General features: G+C 47.2%; 1 protein-coding gene across 1 annotated transcript in view; it reads right to left on the reverse strand.

The window, feature by feature from the left end:
* Window positions 1–17599, reverse strand: part of LOC138266081 (trichohyalin-like) — a 475778-nt gene that overhangs the window by 82906 nt on the left and 375273 nt on the right. Inside the window, exon 24 of the mRNA XM_069214443.1 lies at window positions 7841–7924. Coding sequence (XP_069070544.1) covers window positions 7841–7924 — 84 coding nt within the window. The remainder of the gene's footprint in view (window positions 1–7840; window positions 7925–17599) is intronic.

Here is a 17599-nt window from a genome sequence, read left to right on the forward strand (position 1 = left end):
TCCTTGTAAGAAATAGGCAGGGACTTGTTATGAAGAACGATTAAGAACCTGGAGAGGACTGTTCATTTGAGTATTTAAACACTGAACCGGGCAGTAAAGGCTTGCCGAGACTGCATTCAAGTTTACATTTGCTTTCCTTGTGTTAAGATATTTTCTGAGTAAGAAACTGCAACCAGAAACTGTACAATCTAAACCTTCGAAGGTTCCAATTAATTATTGTGGCATAACGTACCGAACATGTCCTGCAATAAACTGTGCTTGTCAGCGGATGCCTGACCTCTAGAGTGACACACAAGAACATCTGGAAGAAGATCAGAAGTACAGATGGAATGCCTCGCAAACCTTCAGGCATGACAGCTGAGTGTTTGAAACATGGGCTGAAGATGATCTCTCTTCTGTAAAAAAGGTTGCTAAGCAGCGGAAAGGGCGGTATACATCTGATCAGGAAACCAGGTCCGCTTGTCCCGATCAGCAATGAGGACTAATGCCGTGCATTAGACGAATAGGAGACAATGGATAATGGAAAGTGAAGAATACGTGACTTACCTTCGGTAACGCATTATCTGGTATAGACTATCATGCTGAGGATTCCTTACCTTAGAATTTCCTGTTGTCAGCTTGGAACCCAGAATTATCGCTGAGCAGTACCCTGCGCGCACCACCAGGTGGCATCATCTGGATCCGCGTGGCGCCATTGGAGCCGTCTGTGACGTCACGACAGCCTATAAAGGCACCACCCCGGCAAGCGTACATCAGTTCTTTTAACCCTGAACTTCCATTCCAGAAGCGCACAGCCATTGATCGAACTAACAGTTCGTCTGTGCAAAAAAACTAGGGCCCTGAAAGGAACGATCCCTGACCCTAGTAGATATATCCACAGAGCAGTGAGGCATGGGTGGACGTGAGGAATCTGCAGCTAGATAGAGTCTCTACCAGATAATGCGTTACCAAAGGTAAGTAACTTGTTCATCCGATGGAGAGTTCTAGCTGCAGATTCTTTACTTCAGAATAGATACCCATTCCATAACCTCCTGGCAGTGGGCTGCAGATAAATCTTCTCAAACTAGAAAGTCCTATAGGACCGAATGGACAAAGTGTCCGTCTCCCTGGACCTGACTGTCCAGGCAGTAGTGTTTTACAAACCTGCGCAAGGATGCCCACGTTGCTACCTCACAGATGTCCAGGACTGGAACACCTCATGCTAGCACAGTGGTAGCAGCCTTGCCCCTAGTAGAATGAGCCCTCAATTCCTCAGAAGGCTGCTTCTTGGCCAGTGCGTAGCAGACCTTTATGCAGAGAACGACCCAACATGAAATGGTTAGTTTCTGCACTCCCGACCCTTCTTTGCTCCCACGTACCCCATATAGAGTTAGTCATCCACCTGGAACTTTTTGTGAGGTCAAGGTAGAATGACAACGCTCTTTTTGGATCCGTTCCACCAGGGTTATGCCTTGCTGCTCCAGGGTCCACGACCCCACACCACCCTGTTTGTTGCAGTACCACATTACGGTAGTGTTGTCCGTGAACACCTGCACCATCTTTCCTTTTACAACAGGAAGAAATGCTTTCAATGACAGTCAAATTGCCTGGAGTCCAGTAAGTTGATATGGAGTCCAGAGACCAGAGGCCTCTGAACTCCACCTTTTCCAGATGGCCGCCCCATCCCAGAAATTACGCATCTGTCACTACTGCAAGATCCGATTGGGGAAGGGAGAGGAGTCTACCCTGACCCAATTGCAGTTCACTAACCACCACTGCAGGTCTTTTGCAACTCCCTCCAATATCTGAACTGTGTCGGTAAGATTCCCCTGATGTTGCGCCCATTGGGACTTCAGGTCCCACTGCAGAGCCCTCTTATGCCATCTGGCATGCTTGACTAACAGGATGCAGGAGGCCATGAGTCCCAACAGCCTCAGAGTCTGCCTCACCGAAATCCAGGATAGAGGCCAAAACATCAGTATCATAACCTAAATGTATCCTGGGCTTGCTGTTCGGGAGGATAAGCCAGAAACTGCACTGTATCACAGCCTCGGTGAAAGGGAGCTTCTGAGAGGGAGTCAGGTGTGACTTCAACATTTTTATAGTGAACCCCAGCAAATGCAGGAGGTTCGCCATACTCAGAAGGTGGGTGACGAGAACCTGGGGCGTAGTAGCCTTCAACAGCCAGTAGTCGAGGTAGGGGAAGACTGAAATCCCTAACCCGCGCAGATGAGCTGCTACCACCGCCATCACTTTGGTGAACACCCAAGCGGCACTGGTGAGACCAAAGGAGAGCACGGTAAACAGAAAGTGCTCCTGGCCCATCGTGAACCGTAAGTAACGCCCGTGGCAGGCAGGATGGGGATGTGAAAATACGCATCCTGCAAGTACCAGTCTCCTTGGTCTAGGGCAGACAAGTGCTGAGCAAGAGAGAGAATCTTAAATTTCTCCTTTTTGAGGAAAAGATTGATGTCCCGCAAATCCAGAATGTGGCAAAGACCCTTGTTTTTTTGGGGAATCCGGAAGTAGCGGGAATAACAACCACTACCTACATCTGACATCGGGACCCTTTCTATGGCTCCCTTGGCCAAGAGAGCAGTAACTTCCTTGCAGAGCAAGACTAAATGATCCTCCATCAGCTGTTCGTTTAGTGGAGGCATAGAGGGAGGGAAAGACTGGAAGGGGAGGAAATAGCCCTTCTGCAAGACCCATTTGTCCGATGTTGTGGACCGCCAGTGAAGGAGATGAAATTTAATACTCTCTCCAACTGGATGCGTGTTGTCTTGCAGAATCATACTATGAGGACTTGGGCGCTGAGGAGGAGGGGGGCTGGGTGGTTGATGACTTCTGGCCAGACCCCTAGGGTCTGAAGGGACCACAACCTCATCCTCGCACAGGATGCTGACTGGACAGAGGATGAGAATCCTTGAAGCGCTCTAGTGGCAAATCTGACTTTTCACTGAACAGGCGTGAGCCATTGAAGGGCATGTCCATAAGGTTTGCATGGACATCCCCCAAAAAGCCAGATGTATGTAGCCAGGTGAGGCGATGAAGGGCCACCGTCGATGAAATTGCCCTACCCAGCGAGTCAGTTGTGTCCAAACCACACCTTATTGTAAACTTTGCTGCATCTCTCCCATCTTTAAAGCTTGTGTGGGTGTCCTGCACGCCCTCCGGGACCTGGCGCAGCACCTGTGCCACTGTATCCCATAAAGTGTGGGAAAAACAGCCCAATAGGCATGAATTGTTTACAGACGTCAATGCCAGGCTGGAGGAAGAAAACATTTTCTTTCCAAGCTGATCCCACCTCTTGGATTCCCTATCCGGGAGAGCGGAAGGCAACATGGGAAGTGTAGGCCTGGATCACATAGCTCTCCGGGGTGGGGTGTTGGGTGAGGAAACTAGGATCTTTTGGAGCTGGGCAATGGTAGCAGCCAATTGTCCTATTTACAGGAGCCCCTGTACTGGGTTTGGACCACATCCCCACAGGACATCAGTGAGGGCTTCGTTGAAGGGTAACATCGCTTCCAGTGTGGAAACCCCCGGCTGAAGCACCTCAGTCAGGAGGTTAGCCCTGATTGGCATCGTAGGCAAATCCAGGTCCAAGACCTCAGCTGCCCTATGCACCACTATAGCATACGAAGCTCCCTCCTCCGTAGCAACTGTCTGAGGTGAAAGCATGCCAGCATCTGGAGAGGCGCCCAGTCTTCTGGCTTCCCCTAGTGTCTCATACTAGTGCTTTTGCTCCAAACCATACTCTATAGGATCCTGAGACACCCCCCCCCCATTCCTCACCTGTGCCTCGTTGCTCATAATATGACTCAGACAATGATCTGGCACTGTCAAAATCTGAATCGGCGTCGTACGATGCCGTTCCGGCTCATCAGGTCTGAGGATGGGGCTTGCACCAGCGGTGGGCACCAGAGGCATGGGGAGCATCGACGTCAGCAACGATGCCGGAGGAGGCTGACTGTGTGAACTCTGCGTCGTTCCGGATCCGGTATCAGATCCAAGAATCCCCATCCGAGCTGAGGCCGAAAGTGTTGGTGTGGAATCAGATTGGGCCCCAGCCGAACCCCACGGGGCCCAAAGGCGCACCAGCCCACTCGAATACGAGATGCATGGTCTCATTAAACTAATTGAGTTGAGCGGGGGTCGCTCCGGCTCCTGTGAAGGGGGGAGGCTCGAAGTTGGCCCTGGCATCAATTCCGCTGAACCATGCCTAGAACGTCGACGTTCCCAAGTCGCCTTGTCGGTCTACGGGTGGGGCAAAGTCAAGGTCCGCTTGGACTTCTTCTTCTTCTTCTTGTGCCTCTTCCCAGAGTGCCCAGAGGACCTTGAGTGCGGATAAGAGAACTTGGGGCTCCTGGAGCGGTCCCACGACCTCCTACTCAATCAGCACCCTGACCTCCTAGGAGTCGCGCCAACTGATGTCAACTGCCGGGCCACCATGAGCTTCAGAGACCGCTTTCTCAAAGCTTTTATGGCCATAGCCCAGCAGTAGAAACACGACTTCCGAGTCGTGGTCAAGGCACCACAGACATACCTGGTGGGTGTCTGTCACCGACATGGCGTGATGGCAGGCGCCACACAGTTTACACCCCGTGTTCCTCATAGTCATCCTGCGCAGACTTCAAAAAGAGTCAACAAAAAGGTAAAAAAAGACAGAGGGTAGCTTGATTCTGGATCTGTGCTTAACTAGCAAGGAAGGAAAAGAACTGACATACATGTGCCGGGGTGGTGCCTTTATAGGCGACTGTGACGTCACAGACGGCTCCAACGACACCAACACCACGCGGATCCAAACGATGCCACCCAACGGTGCTCACAGGGTGCTGCTCAGCAAAAATTCCAGATTCCAAGCGGACACCAGTAAATTCCAAGGTAAATAATCTACAGATAGAAGTCTCTATCAGATAGTCCTCTCTAATGCAAGAGTGCCCCCAATTGAGTCTAATCAGAAGACCTTTAATGAGCAAAATCTACTGCATGGATTGTAGAAAAAATATAAGTCTGGCTTGTCCCAAGTCCGAAAGTTGAGGTTATTACATTTTGTAACAAATTTTTATTGTATGTGTGCAAGGAACATAACAAACAGCAAACATTAATCAGAGGAAAAGACAAGTTTTGATTATCACTTACTGAAGCAGTGCCAAGTCTTGAGTTGCCAAATGTATCTACTTAGAAGACCTGGTTCTTTGTTTCGCTTCTCGACCAGAGGAGTCACTGACGGACAAATTAATTTGTCTAGGAACTATGCTTCCTGTTTCTTCACAAACTAAGCATATGGCCTACACCTTCATGTTTATACAGACTATTGCTGAGGTACCAGATGTCAAAATGTATGCTGATTTCCCCACAAATGAGGAAAGCAGCTCACATTAAAGTCACATGGTTCTCTTTAGGAGACCATAAAGCAGTGATTGCCATGTCCCCCAGATTTGCACATCCCCCCTTTGGAGCAGCGCTGTTTATCACCATCACCAACAGCAACAGGAGCTGAATGGCTCTGCCATGAAACAAATGAAGGCAGAAGAACCATACTGAGCCTGGGAAACACAACAGAAGAAAGGTAGATGCAATACTTTAGGTGTCCGCAGAACACATTGCTACTGAAATGTCCATTGTAATAATCTAATTTGTAAACTTACTTGAAGTACTAAAAAAAATGCTCAACATTATCAACCACCAAGGGTATAAAATGAACCTTACATTCTGGACATGTTTTTCCCAAAGTATAGCTACAAACAACTGGATATGACACGTTCTCTCCTCATGCATGTCAAGTACAACACTCATCATTTGTATTCTTTGAGACCTCATCAGAGGTCTTCTCCTAGATGACTGAAAGACACATTGTGCAAAAAGATAAATGTATTTAGCAGATTCTCCAGAAACAAAATCTGTAAGTGAGGCATTTCTGTAGCCTGTCTTCTTAGCCAGGATAAAGATGAATCCCCTGGTAATAGACACGGACTACATGCTTAGCCATCGCTTTTGGGAAATCGGTGAGCCCAAAGCGAAGAAATGGAAACTGAAAATGCTTTGCTCCTATAGTAAATCGTATGCATTCTAGCAATTCAAATAAGGAAGTATATTTTCTAGAGGTCTACTGACACCAATTAGTCTTGTAACTGCAGGATCTGAAGGACTTGTTGTACGGCTACCATCCTTAATTTCTCTCACTTAGGTTTTCTTTTTTTTTAAGGAAATATAATTGACAACTTAGGTGTATCATCCTTTGCATCCCTTTGATCAGATATTTATGATCAATGACGTGCCAAAGATTATGTGAAGCCCATACCTTGGATTCAGTCTGGCAGCTGGGGATGGGGTTCACTTTCTTCATGCAAGGGATCCGTGGGAGCATGTATCCATTAGAAGATACCTCCCTTCAGTAACGCCTTTTTAGTGTATACTCAATCTTCCTGCAGATTCTTCACCTTTTGAATATTCTCCATGCACCACACTGAACTGTCTTGAAGGCAGCAATGTCTTTCCAATTATGCTTGGTGCAAGCAAAGCAGCTCCAGCCGCAAAGGGAGAAGGGTAGAACAAATGATTTAATCCTTTCAAAAAACAAAATCACTAGATGCAATTTTTGCAATGAGGGCTGGATAAGCAAACAAAATCGGAGACAGAGTGCCTAATTGCCTTTACTACTGCCCAAAGCAAAATTGTGCATGGACAAATCCAGCAAAAACTGTGACATGTGAAGTCGCGCCAGGCCACAAAGCAACAGCCCAGAAACCCAAATTTATAAACTTTGTTGACAGCTGCCAGGGTAACATATGTAAACTTGGGCAGAGGGGCAAAGAAACTCGGATCCCCTCTTTCTGACTCTTATTATAAAACCTGCGACTACAAGGAACATCCGACCCATCATTTGAAGGGGCCAGCAAGAGTGTTAAGGCTTGCCACAGTTGGCACTGCCCATGAAAGCTTGACTTCCCTTCCCCACACCAACTAGGAATGCATCAAGGTACTTTTTTTTTTACACTGGATTATATTGTGCTGCATCACCAAGCGCCAGGTGCACTCATTAATAGTGTGTAAATGGACATTTAATTTCTGCAAAATCCATAAGGCCTGAAACTGGAGATCTGTGACAGTGACATGTTTATAAAACATAAAAACAAGCGGTACACTGCTTAAGAGGGAACTTTACTTGGTAAAACAGGTACATCAAATGGAGGGAGCTTTTGATGCCCATCAGAAGGGTACATACTAGAAAGAAAAAAACTTCAGCACACCGAGTGTCACTTATATTTTGCTCATCGTCCTGGGTGGCAAGGGAGGCTTGGATGCCACTTATCAGTACTGATTACCAGGGCAAGTGAGCTATTGCTTGTTAAAAAGAGTTTCGGGAGCCAGTATGGTGCCTAGATGGTAATAAACCACTTAAAAATCAGTAGAAAGAGGTATCTATCAGAAACCATATTTCTCAACATACTGCATTAGCTGGACAGGAATGTTAGTTTAGTTGATCGTCTGCATAGCAAATCAAGGTGCCTTGGATCGGACGCTCACTAATTTGAGAGCGAGGAAACTTCTGACCAAATCTAAGGAAAAATAAACAAATTGATGATCTTTTCCATGCCTAGCATAGAACCTAACTTGAAAATAAATGCCATTAGTCAGTGTGCCTGAAGGAACAGAGTGGGCACACTAGAAACAGATCTCTGTTTGGTGGGGTGCAATGGTACAACATCTAATTGGAGCAGTGAAAAAAAGCCACACTGCTAAAACATACTCTCCACTAAACAGCAAAGCTCACCTGAAATTAGTGAAGTAGCACTAGCTCGGCAAATTCGTTCACAGTATATCTAAAAAGTACAACAGTAGTCAAAAGGCATCATACCTGGATAAGTCGTTCTTTGAGAACATCCAAAGCTGCCTCCTTCTCAAGGTGATTCTGTTCTCGTTGCTGCTTTAGTTCACGATCCTAGTATAACCAAAATAAATTAATTATCACGATGTAGAAACACAATGGTGTATTAATTATAGGGGAGAAACTGGCTAACTAATGAGGCGGATAGCCCTAAGTGTCTCCTAGTCTTCATATTTCCGAGCACAAATGTGCTTATTGATTTGAGGAGGCAGGGTGAGGTTGTGTGAATCTACGAAAGACACCAATAATAAACAACTGTAGCTATAGGTAACAGAGCGTACGCCCCTCTGCCTTCAGGAGGTATCTCTAGGAGGGCCAAGACCAAGTGCTCAGGACGCTGACTCAAATTAATAGGTGTTGATTCGTGATCTAAGATTTGACCCACATGCTTGCAGAGAAAGGCTGGGCAATTTTCGAGGAAAATCTAGAGACTACACGCACACTGTAACAAATCCCCATAGCCATGATAGAGCCATTAGGATTAGGGGTAGGATTCTGTAGGAAGTCGGCTTTGTGTATACTATTTCAAAGTAAGAAATAGTGTGCACAGAGTCCAAAGGCTCCCCTTAGAGGTAAGATAGTGGCAAAATTAGACAATTCTAATGCTCTATTTTGTGGTAGTGTGGTCGAGCAGGAGGCTTATCAGAGGGTACTGTTAAGCACTTGTAACACACAGGCAATAAATGAGGAACACACACTCAAAGACTTTACTCCAGGCCAATAGTTTTTATATAGAAAAATCTTTTCTTAATTTATTTTTAGAACCACAAGTTCAAAATTTGAAGTAAATTCATAAAATGCAAGGCACTCCACACATGTGAGTTAGGATTATGTAGCCATTATGGAACTGTGGAGTTCGTGTTTGACAAACTCCCCAACCATATACTCTTATGGCTACCCTGCACTTACAATGTCTACGGGTTTTGCTTTGACACTGTAGGGGCATAGTGCTCATGCACATATGCCCTCACCTGTGGTATAGTGCACCCTGCCTTAGGGCTGTAAGGCCTGCTAGAGGGCTGACTTACCTATGCCACAGGCAGTGTGAGGTTGGCATGGCACTCTGGGGGGCATGCCATGTCGACTTAGTCATTTTCTCCCCACCAGCACACACAAGCTGTGAGGCAGTGTGCATGTGCTGAGTGAGGGGTCCCCAGGGTGGCATAAGACATGCTGCAGCGGTTAGAGACCTTCCCTGGCATCAGGGCCCTTGGTACCAGGGGTACCAGTTACAAGGGACGTATCTGAGTGCCAGGGCTGTGCCAATTGTGGAAGCAAAGGTACAGTTTAGGGAAAGAATACTGGTGCTGGGGCCTGGTTAGCAGGGTCCCAGCACACTTTCAATCAAAACTTAGCATCAGCAAAGGCAAAAAGTCAGGGGGTAACCATGCCAACTAGGCATTTCCTTGCAGGTTCTCACGCAATCGCGTTGATGACTTTAGGGATTAGGGAAAATGGTGGAGATGTATAAGCTAACATCCTGCAGCAGATCCTTGAAAATTCTTCCATATCAAATCTGGTTGCCAGTGACTGTTGCTAAACAGCTGCCATGTTTTCAAGTATCAACAGCTCAGCTTGAAGTACAATTCAACCATCAGCTTTAGATGTTTTGGAAATTCAACCATTTTGTCTTTCTTTGCTTATCAGTTTCTGAAAATAAACATTTTTCCATCTAAAACTTATTCCATTTTAGGCCAACAAACTAAAATTTTCAAATGTATTTTCTGAACTAAACACAATTTTTTGGCCCACCCCGCCTCACATCCGCATCTTCTGTCAGAATGGAGGCAGGCAATGCAAGCTGCATGACCATTACCCTGCGAAGACCTGCCAACTTTCGACTTGCGCTGGACCTAGCTCTCCTCGATTCCTGCTGGTTGCCTACTGCCTGCACGAGCCCCCCAATCTCAGACTTTGGCATTCATTTAGGGACACGTGGGGTCTACCTTACACAACCACTGAGCTGCACCACCCTGAGGACCCGGTGCACTGCCCCACCGCACAACTTGGAGATCGCATCTTGCTTGAGAACAGTGTGGGGGGAGGGGGGGCAGTGTCAGCAGCATAATCAAGGTGCGCAGCGGGCCTGAAAGCCCTCCCGCATCACCTGGGCCCCTGACCAGGCCTTCACTGCATGGGGGTGGTGACCCAATGTGTAGATTGAGGGACATAGCTGGAGCCTCACATTGAGGGACCTGTGATAATTTATACTGCCCCCCCCCCACCCCCCCTTGGGCCTCACGCCGCCTGTCACCCACTGCAGCAGCTGCTACTGGTGGTGATTCTTTCTGTGCCACATAGTGAGGTTGTCTCCGGAATACTCACTGTCAATACCCCCACTCTCCTGCTTCCGAGAGTGATTAAGTGCCCACTCCTGTGGACCCCCTGTAACTTTGATACGCTAGACCATTTCAATGACTGCATATTAACTAAGGCTGAGATCCAATTGAATACCTAGAGACTTGGTTCAAGTCCTTCACTCAGACCTTGGGCCTCACCTCGTTTTTCACACTGGAGAGGACACCGAGTACCCACCCGTCTCCCCCTCCCAGGATCTCCTCCAAGGCCTATGCTTGCAAACTCCTTCACTTCAAAGATTGAGACGCAATCCTCAGGGCAGCACACTTTGTGGAGCCACTCAGGTTGGAGGATAAGGTGGTCATGCCTTTCTCAGATTACACCAGGGCACTCAACATCAACGGTCGTCCTTTTTGGGGGTCATGCTTTTTCCTGATTACACCAGGGCACTCAACAGCAACAGTCATCCTTCTTGGGGGTTAAATGTCATTTGCGTAAGGAGAGAGCCCAGTACTCACTCCTATTCCTGGCTCGCTTGAAGGTCATTGCGAGTGATACAACTTTGATAGGCTAGATCATTTCAATGACTGCATACCAACTAAGGCAGAGATCCAGTTGGATAGAGACTTGGCTCAATTCTTTCGCCCAGACCTTGGACCGCACTCCGTTTTTCACACTGAAGAGGGCACAGTGAGTACCTGTCCCTCGCCCCTTCTAGGATCTCCTCCAAGCCCTATGCTTGCATATCTTTCACTTCAAAGATCGAAACGCAATCCTCTTGGCAGCACACTTTGTGGAGCCACTCAGGTTGGAGGATAAGGTGGTCATGCCTTTCTCAGATTACACCAGGGCACTCAACATCAACGGTCGTCCTTTTTGGGGGTTAAATGTCATTTGCGTAAGGAGAGAGCCCAGTACTCACTTGTATTCCTGGCTCGCTTGAGGGTCATTGCGAATGATACCACTTTTTATTCACCAACCCAAAAGAAGCGTGGAACTGGGTGGACCAACATTATGGTCCCCGACGATGGCCCACAGCAAACCTTCCCTCTCCCAGACAATCAAGTTGGAAGAAACACAACCGATCTCACACTCTGACTATCCAATGACTGTCTACAATGACACTCCCCAACCTTGAACAGGTTATTGAAGACAGACGACAAGCCCTCCAGGCAGCGGCAGACATTGTACCTAACAACGTCATTACTGACGATGAAAGAGGGCCCCATCTTTTCACAACTGATGATGACACCCTCCTTTCCAATGGCTCGCAGTGGAGCTTCCCCAACTTGCATCTGGGCACACGTAATCTGCCACTACACCTCTGTTGCTGCTCGCTCCCCCACCACACTTTTTCTGAGTTTGCACTCATGATGCTGTTTGGACTTACTGTAGGCCCTACCTTTTACTCACCCAGTCTCAGCTGATTCCACACCCAGCCCTACTCTTACATTCCATCTACCATACGGCAACTCCTTAGAACTAACTACACCCACATGCAGCAAGCGGGACCCCAGTTATGATAAGCAAATTGAAGAGCTCCCCACCAGCAGTGGTCTCTATATATTCTGCTCAGTATGCATGCCACACATGACATGCTCCACCTGCTTACACTGAATGTACGAGGCATGCACACTGCCTGTAAGAATATGTGGTATACTCCTATGTCAAAAGACAACAGGCACATACAGTCCTCTTACAAGATACCCATGTCACCAAAGAGAAGGTAGACCACCTGAGCAAGCACTAGAGAGGGAATGGCACTACATGTTCGGCATAAGCTTGTGGCGCCCCGACCTGGATCAGACCAGGTGTCTTCTACCAAGTCCTAGACACCACCATAGACGCCGATGGCTGCTATGTCCTCCTGGAGGGGCACCTCACAGAACTCGCTCGACTTCTTGGCAGTATCTACGCTCCTAATTCGGGTCAAGGTAATTTTTGGGACACCCTCTTTTGTATTCTCACCCTTAAAACTGCATACCACTGGATACTTGGTGGGGATTACAATTGCACCGTAGATCTCCATCTAGATAGGCTGCACCCCTTTCCCAGCTCCCCTCCTCATGCACAAACAGTGCGCCTACGCAATTGGACCCTACAGTGGGTCCCTGGTGGACGTCTGGTGCGTGCATAACCCTACTCATAAACTCTCTTTATTCTACTCCATACCCCATGGGCACCACGTACACCTTGACTGCTTCCTATGCTTGACCTCATTAACTCCCCTCATGCATCACTCCAACTATCTAGGTCAAGTAATCTCAAATCATGATCCCCAACTACACAGACCTCTGCTGGGTAGCCTGAGTCCGCCGATTCCCACTTGGCGACTCCAACGTTCATGTCTTTATGACCCGTTTTTATAGAGGAATAGGGGGCCCATATTCCTCGATACTTTGCAGAAAACTGTAGCACTGCCTCATCGGTGACCACAGAATGGGAAGCATTTAAAGGAGTGACAAGAGGCTCCTGCATACATCAAGTGCCAGGTGTATGCAAAACTCTAGATAGCGAAATACAGGCTGCGGAGACACACCTTGCACACTGAGTAAGAGGGCAGATCAGGACCCAGGGCAGACTCCACAACTAGCCGCAGTGAAGACATCTTATACACAACTCCTAGAGCGCCTTTGTCACTTTAATTTCACAGCTTCTGCAACCAAAGTCCACAGGTAGGGGGACAAACCTGGCCAAGTCTTAGCCTGGCTAGTGAGACAAGAAACTAACCCAGTCCCTATTACTGAACTGACTACACCCTTTTGCCCTCACATGTATGCCCGAGAGGATATACTACAACTTTTCTGCACATTCTTTTCCGTATTAGACCAGACCCCATCTAACACCACTGGAGACCACTCATGTGCCCTCCTTAAGAACATCCCACTATCCCGCAACCCCAATGCAACCAAACTTGCTCTAGATGCTAAAATCACCACAGAAGACGTAGAGCAGGCAATCAGGGACCTATCCTGTGGCAACAAAACCCCAGGACTCGACAGCCTACCACTCAAATATTACATATTTTTCTCTTCCTTCCTCGTGCCCAAATTGACCGAAATGTATGAAGCGGCATTGACTTCCGGCGAACTCCCTTCTTCACTCCAGGAATCACTTTTAGTTTTGATTTTGAAGCCAGGCAGAGTCCTGACCCAACCATCATTGTATCAACCTATTGCCCTTTTGGGGGCAGATGATAAAATAATTGGCAAAGTACTAGCAGCTCGCTATTCCCTGATACTCCCAGATCTCATTCTTATAGACCAGAATGGATTTGCCCCTGGAAGACGGACATCCCAAATCAGCTGGCTGTTAAATATACAAGATTGGGTTAGAGGTCGCTACCCACAGACGGCCTGTCTAATATTAGACCTGGAGAAGGCGTTCGATTTGCTAACGTGGGACTACCTCTTCCAGGTCTTAACCCAACTTGGGATCGGTCCACAGCTTCTTGCATACACTCGACTCCTCTACAGCAACCCGACTTCCCAGGTTCACCTGGGATGCCTTGTACATGACTCGTTCTGAGTGGGCAGGGGAACCAGACAGAGCTGTCCCCTCTCACCATTACGTTTTTGCCCTTGCAATGGAGCCCCTTGCCATATGCTTAAGCCACAAGGGAATTGCCTAGGGGAACACCACTAGAGGACAGGACACACGCAGTATCCCTGTACGCCTGCGATCTACTCATCTATTTAAAAGACATCAAATCTGACCTTACCCTATTATGCGTTACACTTGACATCTTTGCAGTAGTACTCAATTGGGATAAAACAGCAATACACCCACTTCACCCAGACCAACTGCCACAGTCCCTACATTTAGGCACTAACCCTCTTCGCTGGCAGAGAATGGCTACACGCTACTTATGGGTCCGTCTTTACCATACTCCTTAGGACATAATAGATGGGAACCTACAAGTGCGCTACGGGACACTTCAGGTGCTCATTGTCTCTTGCCCCAATAGGCAAAATTGCTCTGGCGAAAATAATTATACTACCTTGACTGCCTTATTATTTTAGTAACCTCCACATAATCCTGCCCCACACATTCTTCAAAGAGCTAGACTTTTTGTTGGGAGACCTTAACTGGGACAACGGACGACACTAAGTAGCACTCAGCAAGTTGCAGCTCTCAATAGACCGGGGAGGACGAGAAGCTCCATCATTTGAGGCATACTTTCTCATGTCACAGTTATAATGACTGTCACGCTGGACAGCTGGGTGAAACGTTGGGGAGACCTGCAGAATGGATGGCATACTGCCCACCCCAGCAACACATTTCCACCTCCATCCCAAGTCAGCACCTTCTTCCTCACTGCCTATACAGGCGGCTGTGGCCCAAGCCTGCGTGACTCAAATACATTGTACGTCCCCGACATTACCAGCGGTACGCTCCTGCACTGACCAAGGCTGGCCTCCCAAAATTGGGTCATACACACGACACAACCTAGTTTCCTGGACAGAATACTCAATCCTCACAATTCTGCATCTTTTTTGCTTTTTAAATTAGGTTTTATTAAGATTTAAACATAATGTATAGCACATAACAGTGCATCATAGGTAGCGCATTACACAATTCAAAGCATCGTGGTCATGTGCCTTGAGACCCTCAGGGGTGAGTAGTGTGCTTTAGAAATTCCTGATTGATTGATGTGGGACGGGAAGGGTGAGGCCCCCTGTAAGACACACAAACACACACACACACATTGTTGAACACATGTTAACATCATCATGTTAACATCATTCACTCTCATATGGAATAGGTATCCAGTGGTAGCATAGAAGTGACTACGCTGATTAGGGAACTATAGTGATCCCAGACTACTCAGATGGAGGGGACAAGGCCTGGCCTGTCACTGCATCTCGCCCGGCATGAATCGGGCCCACGCTGGGTGACGCATTGGAGGCTTCATCAGTATCTCCTGATATGTCCATGCCTGACTCATGTCCCAAATGTACTGCAGTCCCCAATAACTCATCCAACATGTTATCCTTAATCTGCAAGATCCCTCTCCACATTATCACTATGCACTTTTTGTAGGTGACATTCCTCTGTCCACTAAAGAAAGTCAGCTCTCCACTTAGCCATCCTGGGACTCCCGGGGCTAGCCCAGTATATGGCTATACGTCTACGACCATTGGGAATCTTTACCTCAATGGCCAGTTTCTCTCATTCGATCAGTTAGTAATGGACTACAATTTACCCTCAGGACAATTCCTCTTTCACTCTTGACTAACCCATACATGTCACACTCGGTGGAACGCTGCAGAGATGGAAACTCCACTACATCCAGTGCTGCAGACTATGCTTATGATGGGCCCTGGCCGACATCTCATTACCTGGCTCTTTAAAGCCATTTGTGAATTAAATATGCTCTCCCTAGACAACCTACGCCACAGGTGGGAGGAGGAAATTGGACATGCACTACACAACAAAGAGTTGGAGATCGCCTTATAATTCCCACAACAGCTATCCCGTAACTCTTGCTTTAAAAACTTACAATTGTTCATGCTACACTGCACATACCTCACCCCAGCAAAAATAAACCAATTCTTTCCACAAGCAGATGAAGGCTGTCCTCAATGCCAGGCAACCAGGGCAGATCTACAACACATGCTTTGGTCCTGCCCAAACCTGCACCATTACTGGGGGAGGGTACATGACATATTGTTCCAAGTTACTGAGCTTACCGATATACACACAAGAGGCATACTCTGTAGGCATTTTCAAATTACGCAAATCACATCAAATGCGCTCCCGCTTTGCTTCCCTAGCACTTCTTCTTGGCAAGCGTACCCTCACACTACACTGGTGATCCCAGCCAGAACAGTCCGTAAGATGGGAGCGGCGGAGGAAGACGCCCTCCACTATGAAGAAATCCGAGGCCTCCCCAACCGACCCATTCCCCCTCACTGGGCTACCCTTCTCTCAGTTTATGCAACTCGCTGGGAACTGTGACCTCCCTCAGTGATGACCATGCCCATAATCCCAGCCCACCAGTTACCCCCGCACCTTTGCATGCTTATTAAATACCCCAATATTTTCTACACACCAGAAGACCCCGCTCACATAGCTGATGTACTCTCTCTTTTTGCCATTCGGATTTTGCCTTACTCTCCCCATGCCCCTCATACATTTACCTCTTTCCCAGTTCCCACGTTCAACCTTTTGTTAAGGTAGTTTGACAACTGTACCCGCATGAATAACAGCTTTGACGATGTATGCTACTGCCCTTACTGTATTTCGTGTATGTTACTCACCTAACGCCTTACGCTGTTTTGGCCCAATATGAAAAGCTGTATATTATATATATATATATTTTTTAAGCTGTATATTATAGTGTATTCTTTTTTTTCTTTTTCATCGCACTATACTGTCAACTGTAACTTCTTTTTAGGCTTTTGAACACCAATAAAAAGTTTTTTTTGTTTTTTTAAAACAACAAAAAAAATTGAAGAGAATGCAGAGTCTGGGGTGACCTGAAGTGAGTATGCAAAGATATTATATCGCAGAGCACCATAGGGCAGCCTCCTAGCGATAGAAGCAAGCTTTCCAAAGACTGCTCTGACGGACGGCAGTCTCTTCTACAGAGATTGCGGGTGAGGAATCTGGTGCTGTGGGCGTAAAATGTAATGCTGGATGGTGGTTACTGGAGGCACATCCCAGAAGTGCCCCCAGAGGTGAGTTCCCCCATTCTCTTTTTTTTTTTTTAATTCAAGGATCAATTTCATTTGATTGCATGTGCATAACAGATGTGTGGACCTGAGGCAACCATATTGGTCTTGGCATTTGTATTGGACATGATCACACTTGTCTTGGTGTTTACATGGGATACGTAGTTGCAGGCTAAGTAAATATTCTATAATATTTGTGGAGCATGTTTTGAAGATTATTGACTAAAGTCAATGACATTTGAACTGACTCATCCTGTGGTTCATGTTGACCATAGCCAGATTATCGGGTTGCTCCCCTGAGGCATAAGACTGTTCCCCATAATACTGTCCTTCATTATCATCCATCTGGCATTTCACATGTAGTACAGAAGGACTGTGGGCTGCTCCAAAAGGACCCTCGTACTCTGCATCATGTAGATGCACTGGTGGAAAAAGTGAACCCTTGCTCGGTGAGGTATGAGCAGGTAATATTGTCTCTGCTGGTGTTTTCCCCCTGTAAGTAAGGACAACAGCATGGAAGGTGCTTTTGTCAAAGATACCGTGGAGGTATTGTCGTCGTCGACGGGCTCTCGTATGTGTAACTGTTTTGACAGGGCTCTCGTCGATGGTGTTGTTCTCGACTGTGTCGCTGTTGCAGATGGTGTCTTTGTTGCCTTTTTTGACAAGAGGGCTTTTGTAGTTATTACTGTCAAAGCTATTGGCGATGATGAGAGAATCATAAGGGATGTCGCAGAGTATATGTCGACGTTGGCAT

Source organism: Pleurodeles waltl, chromosome 11 (assembly GCF_031143425.1).
Source record: "Pleurodeles waltl isolate 20211129_DDA chromosome 11, aPleWal1.hap1.20221129, whole genome shotgun sequence".
Lineage (NCBI taxonomy): Eukaryota > Metazoa > Chordata > Amphibia > Caudata > Salamandridae > Pleurodeles > Pleurodeles waltl.